Raw genomic sequence first — 13,339 nt, forward strand, 5'->3', positions numbered from 1 at the left:
AAAAATCGTAACTTTTAAGCGAAGTGTGTTATCAAGCGTAAAGGCATTTTTAGGTGTGTGTATATATATATATATATATATATATATATATATATATATATATATATATAGTGAATTAGTCTTTTTTTTTTAATCCTAGTTACATCTGAGATGCAATTGTTGGCCGTTTTCAACAATACACATCAAAAATAAAGACATTGATTGACTGAAAATGATAAAATGTCTTGTTTTCTCATGTATATCTATAATTTCTCTTCATCTAAAGCTATATTTGTTTTATCCGATTACTCGATTAATCGATAGAATTCTCAGTCGATTACTCGATTTCTAAAATATTCGATAGCTGCAGCCCTAATATATATATATATATATATATATATATATATATATATATATATATATATATATATATATATATATATATATACTTTTTTTTTCCCTTTTGCATATTGAAGATTGTATATATTTTTCAATCCTATCTATGTGTAAGTGTAAGTGCACTCTATGGGGCAGCTTTGAAGCTCACGACACTTTGTGTAATGGCAATAAAGGTGTTCTATTCTATTCTATTCTATATTATTCTATAAGTCTCCTTAGGCAGAGGGTTCACTTACTAATTTTTCCAGCTTCTGTCATTGTTTGGTTGCTATACTCATTAAAATATGAAAACCTATAAATGTTCTGGTGGTTTTAGTGAAAGCAGCAACTCTTTTTACATCTGTGTGATTTTGAAAACGATATTATGCACAAATGTGAGGAAAAAAATACTTTTTCATACCACTGTAGTACCGAAAATGGTATCGAGTATTGAGTACTTTATGTTAGTGTCAATTTTAGTATCGTGACAACAGTATTACATTGACATTTTTTTATACGGGCTAGCAGATAGCAATTAGCCTACACCTTTGATTTCAATGGAGACTGCAGCACATTTTGCGTCTAGCTAAAATTAAGTTAGCACAGAATGGCGAAGAAAACTATTACTCACTACATACTGACATAACAGTCGGACATATGAACATTATCACAGTGGCATATAATTACTGACGTTAGTGAGATTAATAACACACGTAGTAGTTAGCCCAACAAGCTAACTACACTTACCAAAATCGTATAATGAGTCCAAAACCTTTTCCAAAAAAGCACAATCCTCGTCCTCTTTATCGTTCTCTTCGGGCTTCATTTTAAATTTTGTTTTACGTTAAAACATGTTTAAATAAGCAGCCGAGGGAGCTTTGAATAGGAATAATTTCAAACCACGTGTTTAGTCGAACCGGTGCGGCTTGGTCATTCCCGGTTTCCGTACGTCGTTACTAAAATGCCGGAAGTGGTGGCTAACGCCCATGTGATGTTTCTCCTCTGGAATCTGCTTTCACTTTTGTGTTTTATCAACGGAGCATATCGTAAAAAACAATAAAAGTCTCACTGGATGCAGCGTGGGTGCTTGCGTGAGGAATTATGGTATCCAAAGCGGTTTACTCGGTAAGCAAACGTTGCGTGAGGGCTAAGCTAACTATACTCTGTTTGTATATGGCATTTGACATTTGACATTGCTTCTCCTTTTAGCAGCTCCCTGAATAACAAGCTTTACGAGTCATATTCTTATAACACCACCACTTAATATCCCTATAAAATAATAATAATCAATTGTGTTGACACTAAAACAAATCATATAAACATAAATGTGTTGTTGTCTATGTTTACTTACTGTTAGATATGAACTTTCCCGCTGTGATTCGTCATGAATAATTGAAATAATATTTTTTTTAAGTTCTCAGTGTGCTACGTTTGTCTGTAAAATATATATATTTTTTTATTAATTGTAAATTTTGTGAAAACAATGTAAAATGTGTATTAGGTTTCATGTCTAATTAGTTAACTGCAGTGACTACGCTTACGTTGTAAAGTTCAAAGTGTTTATTTTAAATGTATACATATTTTCTTCATATATATATATATATTATTTAAGCCATTTTCATTGGATTTTGTTTTTACCTGAAAATTAAAAAAAATAGCATTCAAGTAAAAGACAATGGGAACAATTGGACATTAATGCTATCCATATAACATAGACAATATTTCACAATACAGTACATGTAAATAGAATAAATATGTTTTAATACATTCTATTGGGTCCCATTTAATTTGGATTTTCTGGACACCAATTGATTGTGTTCATAAAGGCATTTAGTGCCGCAACGATTAACCGATTAACTCGAGTAATTTGATTAGAGAAAAGATTCAAATTACATTTTGCTGCTTCGAATATTCATTTAATTAAAGTGGCGTTGCAATGGTTTGTTTTGAAAGTGTTTGCATTTAGTTTTATTGAATTGGGTGATACACTGCCCTATAGTGGCAACAGTGAATATGACATAGCTCATTTCACATGGCTGAATCAAGCTGGTCCCTGTTAAGTCCAACGTAAGTTTTTGCTTGAGCTAATGTTTTTTTGTTTTTTGTTTTAAAACTCATTTGTAATTTCATTTATGGGTATAGTTTTTTTTGTGGGAATATTTTGTTAAGAGCATTGTAAAAAAAAAAGTTGGCATTTTATAGCATTTAAACTAGCGGACCTTTGCTGTCTAAGTTAGCCAATTGTCCTTTTTTGTACTTAGAGCCTCATTCATTTATTTGTTATACCATTTGAGGCTCAGCTTAGGTGTTTTAATTTTTTATATTCCTTATCTGATTACTCGATCATTTGAACTAACTAGTTCATCGATTAATCGACTACTAAAATAATCGATAGCTGCAGACCTAAAGGCATTTAATGGTCAAAAGGTGAGGAAACTTGTCAAAAAGCTTACTTCCTTTGTCTTTTCCTTCAGCGTCGTGATCCCATGCTGAAAAAGCGTGATGACTTCGAAGACATCCTGGAGGAGCGACGGCACTCCAGCGACCTCCGATACGCCGTCAAGTGTTACACGCCTGTCCTCTACAAAGCCTTGACCCCGTGCAGCCCGGACACGCTCAAGAGCGCCGCGCTTCATTCTGATCCCCTTCGCTTCGTTATCCATCAGGTAAAGAATTGCTGATATTTTCAAAATAAAATCGCAAAAACAGGATTCCCAATTTTCACGATTTTCCTGAAAATAGATGAATGGAATGTTTTTGTCTCTAAGGTGTCCATGGAGACTGGAAAAGAGCTGGATGACGTCCAGGCAGAGGCAGCAGCCATTTTGGACGAGATGGCTCACCGCATGCAACTTAGCACGATTCGCTTTTTTGCCTTCACCCTCAGCAAGGTGTTTAAGACGTTATTCCGGAGTATCTGCGTGAACGAAGAAGGCATCCAAAGAGTGAGCATCTTACTATTAGTGTTGCACCGATACCATATTTTGTCTCCTGATACCAAATCCGTGACCGTGCTGTGTTTTATCAGCTGATACTGATACTTTACGGATACATTTTTTAAAAGCAAATACAAAATATTTTTCCCCATTTTAGTTCTAAATTACTGCATACTCACTTGAATGTAAAATAATTCCTATCTTGGCTTGGCTAAACACCGCGTAACAACCTTTATGTCTACCTGGTATGCGTGACAATAAATTAACCCTTCTTAAAATTTGACATAAAATGCTCTCAAAGGCCAAAATATTTTTTTAAAACGTTTGTTCAGTTTGGTATAATACCTGATGCTCGTATTAAGTCCACATTCAGTGCCATTATAAGACATTAGCACGTTAGCTTATCTCACGTGTTAATCATTAATGCTAGCAGAGGACCCAATTTCGCTAGCCTACTTTTTCCAGTCTTCCCGCTCTTTAGCAAAGCTAAAAATGCTAATGTCAATGTCAGTGATTTAAACTTCAGATCCTGGCTGGTATTACCGTTTAACATGTACATTTATCCAATATTTAGACTTAAGACACACACATTGAAAATATTACTGCTAAATTAGCACATTCAACAACAGCAGAGCTCATATTTTTCCTCTTCTTCTGCTTCTTCGGCGGCCATCTTAGGAAGGGCAACCATTGGTTGGAAACTAATGCTGCTTTCACATGCTCTGGGAAAGATGATATTTGCTAATTGGTAGTTACGAGTACGTCCTGCTCATGTGCTTTTGTTATCGTAGAAAAAACACACACACACACACACACACACACACACACACATCGCAGACACTGATTTAATTTGGTTTGTTGCGTAGGCAAAACGGCTATTAATTCATCTACTAAAATAAGAGACTGCATCAAAATGCAAACGGTACATATTTGTAACTGAAGGTTTTAGCAACCAATTGGTTAGAGAAAAAAAGTTTCATAAATGTGTAGACTGTGTTTCGATGCTGGCGTCCAAAAAAAACCCAGGAAAAGTGACTATAAATCTTAGCATAATTACAAATTACATGAAGACAGCATGAGTCCACTGCAAGTGCCATTTTACAACATTAGTACTTTTGCTTAGCTCGGGGGTCAGAAACCCATGTTTTGAGAGCCACATGCGGCTCTTTAGCGCTGCCCTAGTGGCTCCCTGGAGCATTTTCAAAAATGTTTGAAAATGGAAACAGATGGTTGAGGGAAATATTTTGTTTTGTTTTGATATAGTTATAGTTCTGTGGGAGGACAAAAATTAAACAAACATTCTTAGTGTTTTCCAATACTGTAAAAGTGTGTCGAATCAATATTAAATTTCAACATTTCTGTCAACGAAGATTTGCGTCACAGCCTGCAACACGTTTCTGTCAGCAGGGAGGAATGCGAGGCAGGTGGCTATTGTAAACAAACCGGCAGCCGAGTACCCAGTTGGCAGTGAGAGAAAAAGTGCCGTTCCATTACTTCTGAAGAACTTAGAGGAGTGAAAAATAGATTTAAGAAGTGGATTGCATCGCCTAACTCCACTACTGCTGTGTGTTTTGTTGCAACCCGGGAGATAATAAAGTGTGGAAAACCGTTCACGGATGGTGAGTACATGAAGGAGACATTCATCAACATATCAGAACACCTATTTGCAGACTTCAAAAACAAAACCAAGATAATAAAGAAAATCGGAGACATGCCCAGATAAGGGGCATGTTATTCACGTTCAATTTTGTTGTTTTTCGAAACCTCAAAATAAAAATGACACCAGAAATCGGATTTCTTTATTGCATTTCTAAAATGTAATAAAAGCAATGAAACAATTCATTAATATTGGAATGAAGTTAAACTTGAGGTGGCATCATACAACAGAGTAGTCAGGTGTTACGTTGGATGCACTACAGGGAAAATAAACATTAAATGAAGAAGGCTCATTATGAATTTTTAGCCAACTTAGTCATTCTGATAGTAGGCTAATATAGCTAATACAGATACATACAGCATGTTTTGCCTTTATTATTAGGCTTATTTAAGGCTTTTAATTTTTTACGGCTCCAGACATATATTTTTTGTTTTTTTGGTCCAATATGGCTCAACATTTTGAGTTGCCGACCCTGGGCTTAGCTCATGTGCTAATCACTTATGCTAGCAATGGTCAAACGTTCGCTAGCCTGCTTTTTCCCGTTTTCCCGCCCTTTAATAAAGCTAAAGATGCTAACTTCAATTTCAGTGTTCATAAAACTTCAAATCCTGGCTGATATTACCATTTAACATGTACATTAATCTTCCTTTTAAAGTATAGACGTAGACGTTGAAAATATGGCTGCTAAATTATCAGAGACAACAACAATGTAACTCATATTTTTTCTTCTGCTATTTGGTTGGAGACTAAATCTCGAGTATCTAGTATTCGTGCAACACTACTTATATCAAAATTTAGGTTTCATACAGGTAGCATGCTAAGCTAGCACTTTGCTATCAGCTTCAACAGGCTATTCAAGAACATCCGGTTGTACTCCTACCGAGCCACCGCAGCTACATGGACTTCCTGCTAATGTCCTACATTTTGTACACCTATGACCTCGCCTTGCCAGTCATCGCCGCCGGAATGGGTGCGTCGTCGTCATCAACATGGCGTGTTCTAACCGTTTCCGCTCACTTTATTCCGTTTTTCCCACTTCCAGATTTCATGGGGATGAAATTCGTCGGCGAAATGTTGCGAATGTCCGGCGCCTTCTTCATCCGACGCTCGTTCGGCGGCGACAAGTTGTACTGGGCTGTTTTTTCTGAGTACGTGAAGATTATTGTGAAGGTGAGAAACGAGTCATTAGGGGTGATTCTCAGCGACTTCTCGGGTTTTCGGTTTCAACGAGGTGTTTTACAGAACGGCTACGCTCCGGTTGAGTTTTTCTTGGAGGGGACGAGAAGTCGGACTGCGAAATCTTTAACGCCAAAGTTAGGTAAGAAGTAGTGAATGATGTTTCTTTTTTCACCTTTTTGTTATGTTGTCACACATTTGAAATTCTTCTCAACAAGGTCTGCTAAACATCGTGATGGAGCCGTTCCTGAAGGGCGAAGTGTTTGACGTCCGCCTGGTACCGGTTAGCATCAGTTACGAGAGAATCCTGGAGGAGGCGCTCTATGCTCGAGAACTTCTCGGCGTTCCCAAACCTAAAGAGTCTACGTCGGGTCTTTTTAAAGCTAGGAAGATCTTGCGGGAGGACTACGGTAGCATCCACGTTTACTTTGGTCAGCCTGTGTCTGTCAGGAGTTTAGCTGAAGGTCACGTGGACCGTCGTCAATTCAACCTGACACCCAGGTGAGAAATATTTGCCAAATTTTAAGTTTCTATAAAGTAAAATCATCATTTTTTTTAAGGCACATACCAGCAAAACCAAATGAAGAAATAGTACAGTTTGTGAAAGGCGCCGCCTACAGACTAGTGAGAGCACAGGAGGAGAACTCTGTGCTGAAGCCGTGGGTTCTTCTGGCGACGCTGATTCTGCAGAATCAGGACACGGCCATGACGTTGGACGAGTTAACCGAACGAACCGTGTGGTTGCGAGATCTTTCGCGGCAGTATGGAGCGTTTCTCCATTGGCCTGGTACTGTGGAGCGCTTTGTTGTCATGGCGACAAAGAGCCGATTCATACGCACACAAAAGCAGGCTGTTTGATGATGTGTGTTTCTGTTCATTTCTTAAGATCACCTACGTCCTTCAGAAGTGGTGACTTCCAGCCTCGCCCTGCATGGTGGTTTGGTGACGGTCTCTGAGGGGAGAGTTCACCTAGAGCAAGGTGAGTTTTTCAAAGTTTCCATTAAGTATTTAGGCACAAGTGTCTCAACTGCTTGTACTGATGCAACAGGAGCAGCGGGTGTAGCTAGCTCGCCGGAGGAGGAGCTCTTGAGCCGGGCGGTGTCGGTGCTCTCTTGCGCCTCCTACCGGAATCAGGCTCTGCATGTCTTCTTGCGACCGGCGCTGCTCGCGTTGGCTGTACGCACCGTCTCCTCCGGGCGAAAACGTGAGTCAAAATCAATTTGAAATTGTTCTTTTAAGAATAGTTCTGTTTTTTTTAAAAGTGTTTTTTTTTTTTTTTTTTCAACATAAGGAAAATTGTCAAAATTGGACTCGCCATTGTAAATATTTGTCTTGTCTGGATGAAAACGTGAGTCATAATCACCCATAAAATTGTTCTTAAAAAAAGTTTTTATCATTTTATTCTTTGGGGAAAAAATCCTCAGAATTGTGAAAGATTATCGAGTGAGTCATAATTACCTCTAATATTTTTAAAAATTTGTTCTTTAGAAAATGTGATTTATTTTTAACAACTGGACTGGTAATAAAAAATAAAAACAAACATTTTCACCATTTACTGGATGATGATAAATATATTTTAAATCCATTATTTTTTTAAATATAAAAAAAAAATCCAGATTTTTACTTGTAATTTTTTCATCCTCAAACAAGAATAGTAAACATTCACACCATCTCTTCTGGACAAAACCTGAAAAGCACCTCAATTTATTTATTTTTTTTAAATTAAAAAATAATTTATTGTAGTTTTATTATTATACTTAATAATTAAGGCATGGGAAATGAAATTGCAAACATGAATCACAAAAAAAGTGAATAATTTCAAAATTATTCTTGTTAAAATGCTATTTTTTGTAACTTATTTATTATTGTTACGACATACTATATAGTCATGTGAAAAAATTAGAACACCGTATGAAAGGATGTGTGATTTCTAACATATTTGGTCATAAGGATATTTAACCCCTTCTTGCCAAACGTATCACATTTGATACACTTAGAATTTCATGATTTTGAGACTAATGCAGAATTTTGAAATATCCTCTCTCAAAAAAAAAAAAAAAAAATGGATGCAAGTCAACTCATGCATCTGCAGGTTCCATGAGAAAAAAAAAATTAGCAAGGGTTATAGATATTAGCATGCTTATTACACATATTAATTTTTTTCTTTTTGAAAATATGAAAAAAAAAGTTTTATTAAGACTAGAGATGTCCCAATCCATCACGTCATTTTCAAAGTATCGGAATTGGCAAAAAAATTTCGGCCATGCCTTTTTTTAATATATATATATGTATTTTAATTAAATCCTTTTCTAATTGTATTTAACGTTACAGACATAATATGTTACACTCATCCAGAGTCTTTAGTTTAGGCTTATGGTAGGGTTATCAAATTTATCCCGATAATGGCGGCAATTAATTTTTAAAAAAATGTGTCACGTTAAATAACGCAATTAATGCATGTGCTGCACGTCCCTCTCACTCATTGTCGGGCTCAATCTTCAATGATGCCGTTTTACCCATATAGAGAGATAAAAGGCAGTGCAAAATGAGTAGAGTGAATTTTGGCAGCCTTTGGAGCCTTTTTTTAATTGGCTAAAGCCTTACAATCCTTCTCCCTATGATTAGAAATATCATGGGATGCAATGTGGGGAAGCAAGGTAGCAATTAATCTTTTTCTTAACACCTTATGTTATTTTCCAACGCAGAGAAGATATATCAATTGGTAGCACTACGCACAGTCATGGTTCCACTTCCCATCATGCATTTGGGATGGCCACAGTATTATTTACTGAAAGCTCAACAGATACACTAGATGGCAATATTTAGTTACAATATACAAAGTCACAAGTCTTTCTATCCGTGGATCCCTCTCACAGAAAGAATGTTAATAATGTAAATGCCATCTTGAGGATTTATTGTCATAATAAACAAATACAGTATTGATGTACTGTATATTGAATGTATATATTCGTCCGAGTTTTATTCATTTTTTTCTTAATGCATTGCCAAAGTGTTTATGATCGGAAAAAATTATTGGGAATGATTGGAATTGAATCGGGAGCAAGAAAAAGCAATCGGATCGGGAAATATCGGGATCGGCAGATACTCAAACTAAAATGATCAGGATCGGATCGGGAGCAAAAAAACATGATCGGAACAACCCTAATTAAGACCTTATTTTTCAAATTTTGTGATTCTCTGACAATTGCCTCATTGCAGGCATTAAAGGGTTAATATCAATTTTAACAATCTTGAGAGATTCAAGTAATATAACTAAACAATGAAAACTGAAACAAAAAAAATTTTCATAACTTTCATAAAAAGGAATTGTAAATAAATGCAAATTCTGTTGAGGAATAAATTAGGACACCCCCACATTCAATCCCACTTAAAATAAAATCACACACAGGGGTATCATATCAGTTGCACATGATTAGAACATCATTACCCAGTGTTAAGAAGGAGGCTTGCCTTATTTAAATTTCACATTTAGTTTGATATGCCCCTGACTGTCGAAGTGAGAGAAAACACCATGGTTCGAGCAAAGGAGCTGTCTAATAAAGAACTGAATATTTAATAGGGTGTCCTAATTATTTCACATGACTGTATTTCAATCCATTTTTTTAATACCGCAGAGGAAATTTTTGACCACTTCAACTTCCTTCGAGACGTCTTCTCCAACGAGTTCATCCTAACTCCGGGAGCCAGCGTGCAGGTGAGCACCACCGAATAGGAAAACTCTTTCATATGTATTTATTTTCTATTATAATCATATTTTCTCAATGTGCAGGATTTCGAGGAAGCGTGTTACCTCCTCGAGAAAACCGGCGCCCTGCAGATCACTCAACTTGACTTATCCGCTACGGAAATCGGGCATAGGACTCTAGACTTCCTCACGGGGGTGCTAGAGCCCTTCTTACAAGGATATCAGGTGAGTCTGTGTATCGTCTCCGCCGAGGACGTCAAATAATTCAAAATTTCTTGTGTCCGCAGATTATTTGTCACTTTTTTGGGGAAAAAACGACGGAATCGTTGACGCAAAAGTTGTTCGTCCCCACGGTTCGCCAGTTTGTCGTCAAACATATCCTAGCAGGTGAGTTATTTCATCGATGTCTAATTCATTTAAGCTGTTTGCAAATGTTTAATTGTCAATAGCAGTCGGCGAGTTAACGTCACGACGCTTCCATTGTAGGGAGGCTCACACATTTGGAAGTCTTGTCTTCAGACCTGCACAAAAACGCTTTGGCGGCATTGATCAGATTGGGTGCCGTGCGCAGGTATCAGTTTACTCGATGCGGCGACACGTGTAGACAGACAATAATATAATATTTTGTCCGATCAGAATACAGGGGGATATTCTGAGTGTCGACAAGGTGACGCTAAGACCATTACAAGACATTTTGGGTAAATATGATCATATTTTAACACGTGTGAAGGGGGTGGGGTTAATTTATAACTACTATATTTTGTCACCTGTTTTTTGCAGGAGGGAAGTCGACGCCTCGGAACGTGGTTACCGCTCGCCTCTAATTGCAAAAAGAGGTCGTCACCAAAGAACTTTTGGGAGTCTGGCTCAACTTGAATTCATGCCGTGTGGTTTCAACTAGTACTAACATCTGTCACATCAGGTCAAATATATATTTTTGTGCTAAAAGAATGAAGAAGTGGCACTGACAGACAGTGAAATCATGTTTACACTATTGTAAATATTATTAAGTCGTCAGAGCACTTCTCGGTGAACTGCTTTCTTTCCGCTAAACGTGTCAAATGTGTGAATTTACCTCAAAAAAATTGTTTGACATACAGAGCAAAATTTTGCTTTTTTATCTGCTTTTTGTACTTTATAGTAATATGTCAGCGTGTATGTGTGCCATAATTATTCAGTAATAAAGTCTTGACATAAATTAGCGTTGTGAGGTGATTTGTACATGGTGAAGATGTGAAACTGAAAAAGAAAAGACAGAATTGAGGCAGGTTTGAGGCATTTATTAAACACACAGACACAATGGGATTAGACTGTTAATATAATTGACCACTAGGGGTCAGGCTTGGCTCACAAAGAAAAACTGGCACTACGTACTTTAAAATGAAGAAGTGTGTGTGGAGGGGGGGGTTGAGAATGAGAAGAACATTTTATAAGATAAAACTTTTGACTCATGTAATGCCAAATATAATTCTCTTAACGTTGGAGATTTCGCCAAAAATATACTGTCTATATTAAAATACATTAATGTACATTTGGAAAGTAGATTTATACTTTTGTTCATGGAAATAGCCTACTAGTTACCTTGGTCTTTCTGAAGGAAAGAACAAGGTTATGTTGTTGTACAACTTTATTGTACTTTTTTTACCTTGGTCTTTCTGAAAGAAAGAACAAGGTATTGTTATTGTGCAACTTTATTATTTTTTATTATTACCTGGGTCTTTCCTATGGAAAGTCCAGGTAGTGCTGTTCTGCAACTTTATTCGTCTTATTACCTTGGTCTTTCTGAAAGAAAGAACAAGGTATTGTTATTGTGCAACTTTATTGTTCTTATTATTACCTTGGTCTTTCTGAAAGAAAGAACAAGGTATTGTTATTCTGCAACTTTATTTTTTATTATTATTATTCAATAATTCTCCGCGTTTTTTTGAGCCAACGCACAGCCCAAACCGTAGCACCGATCGGCACCGTTGAAGTATCGGCACGACCGGATTTTTCGCGTGACGATGGGAATTTTTCAAACCGCCACGAAAAATTTTCCGTTCGCCCGTAAACGGCAATTTTCCGAAAAATAAAAAAAGTTTCAAAATGTATCTAGTCCTACAATTTTTGACCAAATCACATAATTTGGGCATCAAAAATTCCGGGACGGTGAGGGGCATAAAAGTTGTATACAGAATTTGGCAAAAATTTACGGTTCCCCGGAAATTTGCCAAAAACTTTCCTATTCATTTTGAATGGAAAAAAAACGCGCGCTTCACAGCCCGAACCGTTAGACCGATCGGCACCGTTCAAGTATCGGCACGACCGGAATTTTCGCGTGACACAGGAAACTTTACAAATGGCCCCGAAAATTTTTCCGTTCGTCCGTAAACGGCAATTTTCCGTGAAAAAAAAAAAAGTTTCAAAATGTATCTAGTCCTACAATTTTTGACCAAATCACATAATTTGGGCATCAAAAATTCCGGGACGGTGAGGGGCATAAAAGTTGTATACAGAATTTGGAAAAAAATTACGCTTCCTCGGAAATTTGCCAAAAATTATCCCATTCATTTCGAATGGGAAAAGTCCCATTCACTTCCAATGGGATTTCCAATGGAATTTACATTGCATTGATGCCATTGACGGCCATGCATGTCGAATCTACTGATGCCAATGTACTTGGATTCAATTGATTATATGGATGTCGATGCCATTGACTGCCATGGACGTCCAAAATTTTTCCCATTCATTTTCAATGGGGAAAAAACAAAATTACCCCAAATCAACAGAAAATGACCAGATATCAATAGGACGTGTCCCCCAAACTTCCCCAATTCCATTGACGCTTATGAAGGGTGCCGCCATTGACTTACATGGACGTCCAAAATTTTTCCCATTCATTTTCAATGGGGAAAAAACTACATTTCTCCAAATCAACAGAAAATGACCAGATATCAATAGGACGCATACCCCAAACGTCCCCAACTCCATTGACGCTTATGGGGGGTGCTGCCATTGACGTCCATGGACGTGCAAAATTTTACCCATTCATTTTCAATGGGAATTTTTTTTTTTTCCCCAAATCAACAGAAAATGACTAGATATCAATAGGACGTGTCCCCCAAATGTCCCCAATTGCATTGCTGCTTATGGAGGGTGATGCCATTGACGTCCAGGGACGTCCAAACTTCCCATTCATTTCCAATGGCATTTCTTCATGTTTGTTCATTCTATTGATGCCAATGTACTTGGATTCCATTGACGCTTATGTAAGTTGATACCATTGACGTCCATGGACGTCCAAAAATTTTCCCATTCATTTTCAATGGGAATTCCCCCCCCCCTCCCAAATCAACAGAAAATGACTAGATATCAATAGGACGTGTCCCCCAAATGTCCCCGATTGCATTGCCTCTTATGGAGGGTGATGCCATTGACGTCCACGGACGTCCAAACTTCCCATTCATTTCCAATGGCATTTCTTCATGTTTGTTCATTCTATTGATGCCAATGTACTTGGTATCCATT

General features: G+C 37.2%; 2 protein-coding genes across 6 annotated transcripts in view; one reads left to right on the forward strand and one right to left on the reverse strand.

Moving 5' to 3' along the window:
* c19h1orf131 (chromosome 19 C1orf131 homolog) overlaps positions 1 to 1,350 on the reverse strand; it is a 27,373-nt gene extending 26,023 nt beyond the window's left edge. For 3 of the 5 annotated variants that reach the window (XM_057822704.1, XM_057822705.1, XM_057822703.1), the window contains exon 1: positions 1,105 to 1,344. In XM_057822704.1, coding sequence (XP_057678687.1) covers positions 1,105 to 1,183 — 79 coding nt within the window. In that variant the 5' untranslated portion in view covers positions 1,184 to 1,344. Of the gene's footprint in view, positions 1 to 1,104 lie in introns of all 5 variants that reach the window. The other 2 variants (XM_057822707.1, XM_057822706.1) reach the window with 1 other exon arrangement.
* gnpat (glyceronephosphate O-acyltransferase) lies at positions 1,289 to 11,085 on the forward strand. The gene is made up of 16 exons (XM_057822702.1): positions 1,289 to 1,482; positions 2,832 to 3,023; positions 3,126 to 3,302; positions 5,791 to 5,920; positions 5,993 to 6,120; positions 6,193 to 6,268; positions 6,345 to 6,627; positions 6,687 to 6,913; positions 7,013 to 7,105; positions 7,175 to 7,330; positions 9,762 to 9,841; positions 9,917 to 10,057; positions 10,120 to 10,219; positions 10,319 to 10,403; positions 10,469 to 10,530; positions 10,613 to 11,085. The coding sequence occupies exons 1-16, from the start codon at positions 1,459 to 1,461 to the stop codon at positions 10,654 to 10,656; spliced, it is 1,998 nt and encodes a 665-aa protein (XP_057678685.1). The 5' UTR covers positions 1,289 to 1,458; the 3' UTR covers positions 10,657 to 11,085.
* The last annotated feature ends 2,254 nt before the right edge of the window (positions 11,086 to 13,339 follow it).

This window comes from Corythoichthys intestinalis, chromosome 19 (assembly GCF_030265065.1).
Source record: "Corythoichthys intestinalis isolate RoL2023-P3 chromosome 19, ASM3026506v1, whole genome shotgun sequence".
NCBI lineage: Eukaryota > Metazoa > Chordata > Actinopteri > Syngnathiformes > Syngnathidae > Corythoichthys > Corythoichthys intestinalis.